Here is an 8,829-nt window from a genome sequence, read left to right as displayed (position 1 = left end):
AGGCAGACTGGAGAAGTACTTGAAGGAACTATATACTTCTCCCACATTCCACACATGCACACATCAACAGCTACCCATGATGCATGGCCCTACACTCCGCCTGATGATAGACCATGCAGACAAGCCAGTGGCCTACCACGCCCCACTCCCGGTTCCCTTGCACTGGGTGGATAAAGTAAAGGCAGGCTTAGACCAAGACGCCAGGCTTGGAGTGATGGAGCTAGTACCTATTAGAGAACCTGTCACATGCTGTCACAGAATGGTCGTCTGCCCCAAGAAAAATGGTAAGCCTCGCTGAACCGTCGACTTCCTGGCAGTGAACAAACCCTCCAGAAAGTAAAGGCAGCACACAGCCTCGCCGCTCCTACAGGCAAGCTCAGTATCCCACAGTACGAAGAAGACAGTCCTCCACGCTTGGAGTGGGTATCACAGTGTCAAGCGACATGAGAAAGATGTGCACCTGACCACCTTCATAAGCCCATTGGGTAGGTACAGATATAAAGTTGCCCCCAAGGTTACCTCGCGTACTGCGATGGCTACACCAGACATTATGACGAGATCGTGTCAGAAATCACCAACAAAATCAGATGCACCCCCCGGGGCAGTGCCGCCGACTGTAGTGTCTTTAGGCCGTTCCCAAAGGGGGACATTTCTCGTTCAAGCATAGTAGAATTGTAAATGAGCTGACCCATGTCACGCTCATAACTGCGTCTGATCTACAACAAGGAACTGCTGCTTTTTCTTTCCTGATCCTTACTATTGTCATTTTTCCTTTACTTCTTTTGTATGTTTGTCACTCTCTTGTGACCTGCTAATTCCGGGGTGCCTTGATAGTCGAAGCAGACCTTGTGCCGTTGAAGCTAGAGAGGTGAGCAGTCTAAGACAGATTCCCTGTAAAGACTTCTCTGTTGACACCCACCCCTTGGCGCTCATATGACCTTAAGCAGTTGCGAGCGCCGTAAAACCCTCTACTATAAAAAAAAAATCAAATGCGTAGACGATGCTCTGCTTAGGTCCGACACCAATAAAGATGCATTCTTCCAAACTGCAAAGTGGCTAGATGTCTGCGGGAGAAAATATCATCATCCTCAACCCCGAGAAATTCGCGTTCGCTGCTGACACCATTGAATTTGCTGGATTTGAGACATCAACCTTTACAGTCCGCCCTTGACCACGACTCCTGGAGGTCCAACGGTACAAAAAAATGTCAATTTCTTTGATTTCATTATTTTGACGAGAGCCTGGTTTCACCACGATGCCTCACATATTATGGTCTAGAAAAGTTACACTTTAATCAACGCTGGGCTCCGTTTGATTCAGGGAAAGAAACAAAGCCTTGATGGTACGCCTGTATTTTGAACTCATTTTGATGTAGAGAAGAATGTTTATTGAGCTGTTGACACCGTGCAAGACCTGCGTAAAAGACAGACAGACATTATGCAAGTTCTGATAAGCTCTACTCGGGTAACACTCCTGTTCTAGTTCCATGGCCAAAAACATGGCGCCAGTGGGCGCGAAGCTAATGAGGAACACTGCAGCGATGAGCAATATCATTTTGGCTACTTGAATGTCCTTGTTCTGTGTCGACGTGTTTCCTTGTGGTCGGACGGCGCTCGTTTGTGACGTGCCGCTATTTCTGGAACACTTCCACTTCCGGCGGCGCTGAATAAGTGCGTGAATCAGGATGATTGAGAACACGTAGACGCAGAGGAAAGAGCCTCCTGACACAATGGCACCTGTTACCAAAACAAACTGTTCGATGGCATATTCTTTGTTGTTGTAGACGATTCTGAGCATCGTCTTGTTTTTCATGGGATCGAAGATAGGATCGAGGTAGGTGTAGGTAAGAGCTGGGAATAAGGACAGTAACAAAAAGAAGGATGTAGCAGCAAGGCAAATGGTTGTCCTTTTCGGGGTGAGTATTCTGTGTACATGCAGGGGTTTTATGATACACAGACAACGCTCCATCGTCACGAAAGCAGTGATCACGCCTGATGACCTGTGGAAAAGGATAATACAATTCATAAATGAAACACACGCACATACACAGACACACTCATACACACATACAAACGTAAACACACCTATATACACAAACTTACACACACACACACACACACACACACACACACACACACACACACACACACACACACAAACACACACACACAAACAAACACACATGCGCACACACACACACACACACACACACACACACACACACACACACACACACACGCGCGCGCGCGCGCGCGCAGGCGTGCGCATTCATGCACACATGCTCTTGCACACGAGCTCTTACACACATAAACAGAAACACTCACATACACACAGCATACTAGTAGACACACTCACGCCTACACTCATGTATACACACATGAACACACACACAGGCACGGACACACGCACACACTCACACACTCACACACACACACACACGCACGCACGCACTCTCTCTCTCTCTCTCTCTCTCTCTCTCTCTCTCTCTCTCTCTCACACACACACACACACACACACACACACACACACACACACACACACAAACACGCATACACATACACATACACAATTACATACAATATACTTACTTACTTACTTACTTACTTACTTACTTACTTACTAACTTACTAACTTACTTACTAACTAACTTACTTACTTACTTACTTACTAACTTACTTACTTACTTACTTACTTACTTACTTACTTACTTACTAACTTACTTACTTACTTACTTGCTTACTTACTTACTTACTTACTTACTTACTTACTTACTTACTTACTTACTTACTTACTAACTTACTAACTTTGTTTTGAGCCAGCTTGGTCAACGTCCCCCACGAATGATTCCAGGACTTCATTTCAGACTCCACTTTACGTCTCCAGGTCACTTTGGGTCAGCCCCTCTAGCGATGTCCTTCAGGTGTCCAGTGGAGGGCAGTCTTTACAATAGAGTCTGGTTCTCTTCTCAGAACATGCCCAATCCATTTCCATCTTCTCCTTTTTATTATAGTGGTTATATCCTCTTGCCTCCATTTCCGTAAAAGATCTGCGTTGGAAATCTTGTCGGGTCAGAAGATTCGGAGTATTTGGCGTAAGCTGGTTGTATGAAAAGAAGATAGCTTGGCACGATCATGACCAGTCTTCCTTCAGCATTCAGATCCCTATAGGAGTGTGGATAGTACACAACTGTTATACAGCTTTAACGTAGTCTGTATACTAAACTGTCCTGACTTCCAGATGTTGACCATGCTTCTGTGTACAGATCTTGCCTTGCCGAGTCTGTTCATGATGTCTTCCTTCGTGCCGCCGTCAGTTTTGATCATGCTGCCTAGGTGGGTAAACTTCTCTGTTATAGGCGGGTGTGCGTTGTTCTCCCTAATCAGCGTTGGGGAGCCTACATTCAGTGTCATCACGTCTGTCTTCTTCTGGCTTTTTCTTCACCCAATCGGGTGTCCGTATTTGTGGAGTCGGTTTGTTTTTTCCTGCTTGTGCTGGTTGGTATGGGAGAGTTGTGCAAGGTCGTCGACAAGATCAAGATCCTCGAGGGTGGAGAAAAGGGTCCACCTTATGCCTCTTGATGTATCTTCTGTTGTTTTCCTCATGACCCAGTCAATGGCAAGGTTGAACAGAATTGCTGACATGTAGCATCCTTGTCGAACTCCTGTCTTTACCTCAAAAGCAGTAGTCCTGTTCCCAACGACGTGCTTGAATCTTTGGTAGAAGCTCTTGATGACCTCAACTATCTTGCCAGGGATTCCATAAGATCGTAGAATGCACCAAAGACTTTCTCTATGCACACCGTCGCACACCTTTTCAAAATCAACGACGTTGACATAAAGTTGTCTCTGCCTTTCCGTGCACTGGTCTGTTATGTTGCGGAGGGCACATATCTTATCTGTGCATCTTCTTTCTTTGCGGAATCCTGCCTGTTCTTTTCTTAAGCATCTGTCCACGGCATCCGACATCCGATTAATAATAATCTTGGCCAGGATCTTGCTGGGCACTGATAGCAACGTGATACCTCTCTAGTTGTTGAGGTCCCCAAGAGCTCCTTTCTTTGGTACTTTAACAATGACCCCAGTTCTCCAGTCCTCGGGAATCTGCTCTCCCTCCTGTATGGTTTTGAATAGTGACAGTCAGTTCTGGGTCTACTTTAAACAATTCAGCATTCAGGTTGTCCATTCCTGAAGATTTTCCTTCTTTCAGGCTCTTAACAGCTTTTACAACCTCGTGTCTCTGTGATGATATCCAGATCCAAGGTAGCTTCCGGTATGTCTGGGGTGTCCTCAGGTGGAGGTTGGTTTAGGACTTCCCTGAAGTGTTCTGTCCAGCGTGCTTCCTGTTCCTTCTCGATTGTCAGCAGCTTGCCAGTCTTGTCTTTGATTAGTCCACTCCTTCCACCGTGGTACTTGCCACATATTATTCTTGTCATCTTGTATACGTTGCCTCGTTCACCTTTAGCAGCTGCCTCCTCTGTCTCAGTTGCCAAATTTTCCATGGCTTCTCTTTTGTCCTTCCTAACCAGTCTTTTAACTTTCTGGCAAGCTTCCTTGTAATCCTCTGCGTACTTTTCTTGTTGCCGTATCGACTTAGCTGCAAGCTGTCTTTTCCTGATTTCTCTCCGTTCTTCAATAATATTTCATGTTCCTTGCTGTATCCATGCATTGCTTGCATTCTGTTTCTTGACACCAAGACATGTCTTACTGCTCTCTGTATAGGCCTCAACAATAAGCTTCCATTGGGTATTTACTTCATCTGTAGTGGGGTGGTTTGTTCCAGGTCTTGGAGAGCTTGAAATCGGTTCTTAAGTTCTAGTCGGAAGGCAGATCTCACATTGCCATCACTGAGCTTGTGAACATTAAATTGTGTCCTTGTCGCCTCCCTGGTGAATGTTTTCTTCAGCTTGAATTGTATCCTTGCCGTCACTAGATGGTGATCACTGCCGACATCTGCTCCTCTTCTGACTTTCACATCCTGTAGGGAAAGTCTCCGCATTCCTCCTATCATAAGGTGGTCAATCTGGTTCTTGTCCCGGCCATTTGGAGAATTCCAGGTCAGTTTGTGGATTGTGCGGTGTGGGAAGAGGGTTCCGCCTATCACAAAGTTGTTCAAAGCGCAGAAGTCCACTAGTCTTTCCCCGTTCTCATTTCTTGTACCCATACCATGCTGTCCCATCGTTCTCTCATAGTTGGTGTTGTCCTCTCCTACTTTAACATTCAGATCACCCATTACAACGATAAGGTCATGACGAGGTATACCTGTCAATTCCCTCTGCAGATATTCATAAAAATAGTCCTTGCTTTCATCTTCACTGTCGTTAGAAGGAGCGTAACATTAGATGATGCTTGTGTTGGTGTGCTTTCCCCTCAGTCTCAGTGTCATCATTCTGCTGTTGATCGGTTTCCACTCCATGAGGCATTTCTCAAGTCCCTTATTAGGATGACAGCTCCACCTTCCCTATGTCGGTTGTCTTCTCTGCCGGAATAGATCAGGGTTTCTCCAGTTGCTGTTCTCAGCCTGCCGGATCCTGTCCACTGACTTTCACTTATGCCCAGAACGTGCAATCCATATCTCCTCATCTCTGCCGTTACTTGAGCCAACTTACCAGCTTCGTACATTGTCCTTACATTCCACTGTCCTATGATAACTTTTGTCTTTGCGGTGTTCAGGTCCTCCATCTTCCTACAAACAGCTTCCTGGCGGCTTTCATTGCCAGCATTCATACGAGTCACAAGCGACTCTGAAGGTCCATCACACACAGAAATATGGTTTCTCTTTGTTGCTGTTTCCGTAACATATGCTTTTTTACCAGTCTGGGTCGCTAGCCCTGAGCTGAACCTCCGAAACCTGGAGGGCCGGGGGATCACGCTATGTCTGACCCAGGAGGTTATACAGAAAGGTCCTTTGTCTGACCTCTACCTGACCTCTACCTGACCCCTACCTGACTTCTACCTGACCTCTACCTGACCTCTACCCGTCGACCTGTCTGGCATGGGTGGTCCTACCAGGAGCATTAGCTCCAGCCACCATAGCTCTTGGGGTCACAGAGGCACACAAGCTCTCTAACCACTGCACGGTAGTGATCCACTAGAGAGTATACTATATACATACTCTACGTCATTGTGTGTGTTGAATATTCCCTTGAAGTCTTGAACTTTTGGTGATATTGGCATCAGATTTTAGAATTCTTGATTACGTCTCCGAATAATCTTATGAAAGAACATTTGTTTTTTTACCTCATGGTCTTATAGTGCCTAAAAAGGCCAACAATGTCAGATAACATGTTTTTGATGTACTTCTGAAGTAGCCAGCTTGAACATATACTCAGTACATCTTTGTTGTGTATACTTTTGTTACATGGAGCTGAGGCAGGAGCTTGTTTACTGTTTCGTTTCTCTGGAAACTTCAATAAAGTTAGGGCAGGAAAACATACCACATGTACAAGCGCCCGTCAAAATAGGAACAATAATAGACGAATATTAAAAATAGGTTGGGAAAGCATCATGTCCTCTTTATAAAATTGTTTGTTCGTACAATTGCCAAAACATCTCTTTGAGAGAAAAAAGGTTACGAAACAACCATAATGTTTCAAACGTTATGGAACAAAATATTTGTTTTCAAAAAGGAAACATTTATACTTTTATATCTGAAAATTCTTATGAAAGCAGCCAAAAACTTTCTTCAGGCACTGCTCCAAAAATAAATAAATTATTTTTTTTTAAATCGCAAACTTTGCCACCCTTTCTCAGAGTCAGTCTGTATATATAGAATTGATGTATGGTCATAAACATTTCCAAACCATAATAATGTATGCCCTTGTTGCATGCTTGTAACATTTTAGGCAACCTTGACAAAGCTCATTTTCTGGACGCCTCATATAGCCGATCACCAACAAATCCACAAGCACGAGGCATCATGGCATGGGAGCTTCAAAATACAACATTCTTGAAGCATAACACATGCATTAATACAGTACATGTATATGCATTGGTTAGTTGTTTTTTTACGGCGCTCGTAACTGCATAAGGTCACATGAGCGCACGGGACACATTGAACATTTTTCTTTTTCAGTTTGATAAGAATTTTGAATTTTCCCCGTGTTGTGGTTTAGGCAAAACTCATATAAGGATAAAAACTGACTAGATCATATCTTCTGGAATCTCACCACTGTCATAGATTAAATTCAAGAGCCTTGTTGTCAGTTCAATAGGCCTACTAATTCATTGTAAAGTGACAATCCCTTCAACTGGAATAACATCTAGCTCTGTAGCTTTTTCTTCTTTCCTTTTCCTTATACCAGCTTGTACTTCTTTTTTTTTTAATGGCGGTCCGTTCATTTAGAAGCCAGTAGATCTGTTCCTCCTTTAGAAGCCAGTAGATCTGTTCCTTTATTGCAGGTTTTTTTCACGTCTGTTATTTTGTTTTCAATGTAAAAATGTCTACTGTACCGTGCATTCTAGGCATCTGTTCAAGGCATACCCTACAGGTGATAGCTTCAGCTCAAGATATAGATATCACATCATTGACATCGTTCTCTTGTAATGAAGTTGGCGAAATGCTTCATGCCAGTTTGCCACGCCATGCCATATCGTGCGTTAATAAGGATTAGGAAAGAAAAAGCAGTTGTTCCCTGTTGTAGATCAGGCACAGTTATGAGCGTGAAATTGATAAATCAGCCCATTTACAATTCTACTGTGCATGAACGAGAAATGTCCCCCTTTGGGAATGGCCTAAAGATAGTTCAGTCAGTGGCACTGCCCCGGGGACACTTCAGTCAGTGGCACTGCCCCGGGGACACTTCAGTCAGTGGCACTGCCCCGGGGGGTGTAATCACCGGAAGTCCACAGATAGTGAAAGATACGAGGTCCTTCTGAGAATAAAGTTTCCCCGTCATGCTGTCCTCTCATATGATTATAAATCATCTTGTACATGTTTTTGGTATCAACAGAAAGCTTATTTAAATACCTATTCAACGTAGGAACCTTGAAGCTCCAGACATTTCTCAATTCGAAGCACCCAGCGGTCAAAGACAATGCGCTCCCTCAGGAGTACAAAGTTCCATCTGACATTGTTCTCCCTTTCTAGTTGTTGGGACTATGAGTTATTTTAAGGGGGGGGCTATACCCCCAAAAGTTCCGATTCGGCTCAAACATTACCTCAAAGTATGGATTTTGAGTTGTAGGCATTTTTAGCTTCTTCGGCCTCTCTTACAACTATTTAATTTAATTTTCATAGCCTGATAACCTCCTAACGTCTTATTTTTCCCCTTACCGGGCATGTTTGTCTCAACCATTTCCTCACAAAGTCAATCTTGTATTTTCCTTAAGCCCTCAAGCAGCTGCTGTACTGACACAAGGTAGTTACTTCCACTCATCTGCCGGTACTGGCTAAACCGAAATTCCAGGTTGTCGGTTTGAAATTTTCCCAGCAAGACGTAGTGGAAGTTTTTCTTCTCCAACAAATATTGGCATAGCTGGAGAAATGCGGCCAGAGTATGATGTAACGCTGTCATAGTTTCAGATGACAGTGTGCCTTGTCTTGGCTTCAACCCCATCCTCTCCCACTCACAGAGCCACTGCCAGACGACTTGTGTCTGTTTGAAGTTTTCGTCAGAACATGACGAGAGGGCTCGACAGTCTGCATTCCTCAGCCTGATGTTCTTGTACGGCTGCTTTACGTTCACTATGTCCCACAGCCGAATCACAGTAGTCAGGAACTGTCTGGTACCGTGAGTGTCGACTTGCCAACCAGCTCCAAAATGTTCCAGAGCGGCTACGTTTCTTTGATCAAAGATCGTGACCTCGATTATGACACCGGCTCCTGGCCGCG

The 8,829-nt window shown here is 44.4% G+C and overlaps 1 protein-coding gene across 1 annotated transcript; it reads right to left on the bottom strand.

Annotated features, from left to right (window-relative positions):
- Nucleotides 1-5,381: 5,381 nt before the first annotated feature.
- LOC101863398 (craniofacial development protein 2-like) lies at nt 5,382-8,554 on the bottom strand. The gene is made up of 2 exons (XM_005112050.1): nt 8,352-8,554; nt 5,382-5,847 (listed from the first exon to the last, which is right to left on the bottom strand). The coding sequence occupies exons 1-2, from the start codon at nt 8,552-8,554 to the stop codon at nt 5,382-5,384; spliced, it is 669 nt and encodes a 222-aa protein (XP_005112107.1).
- Nucleotides 8,555-8,829: the final 275 nt, after the last annotated feature.

This window comes from Aplysia californica, unplaced genomic scaffold, assembly GCF_000002075.1.
Source record: "Aplysia californica isolate F4 #8 unplaced genomic scaffold, AplCal3.0 scaffold01171, whole genome shotgun sequence".
NCBI lineage: Eukaryota > Metazoa > Mollusca > Gastropoda > Aplysiida > Aplysiidae > Aplysia > Aplysia californica.
Note: the sequence above shows the minus strand (reverse complement) of the source record. Positions and strands in the feature narration are given on the sequence as shown.

Bases quoted from the DNA above. Each gene is read 5' to 3' on its own strand.
- LOC101863398 (XM_005112050.1), bottom strand. From the start codon at position 8,554: ATGGGGTTGAAGCCAAGACAAGGCACACTGTCATCTGAAACTATGACA. The intron at 5,848-8,351 runs GTCAGTACAGCA...CCGGCCCTCCAG, and splicing joins AGTGGAAGTAACTACCTTGT to GTTTCGGAGGTTCAGCTCAG.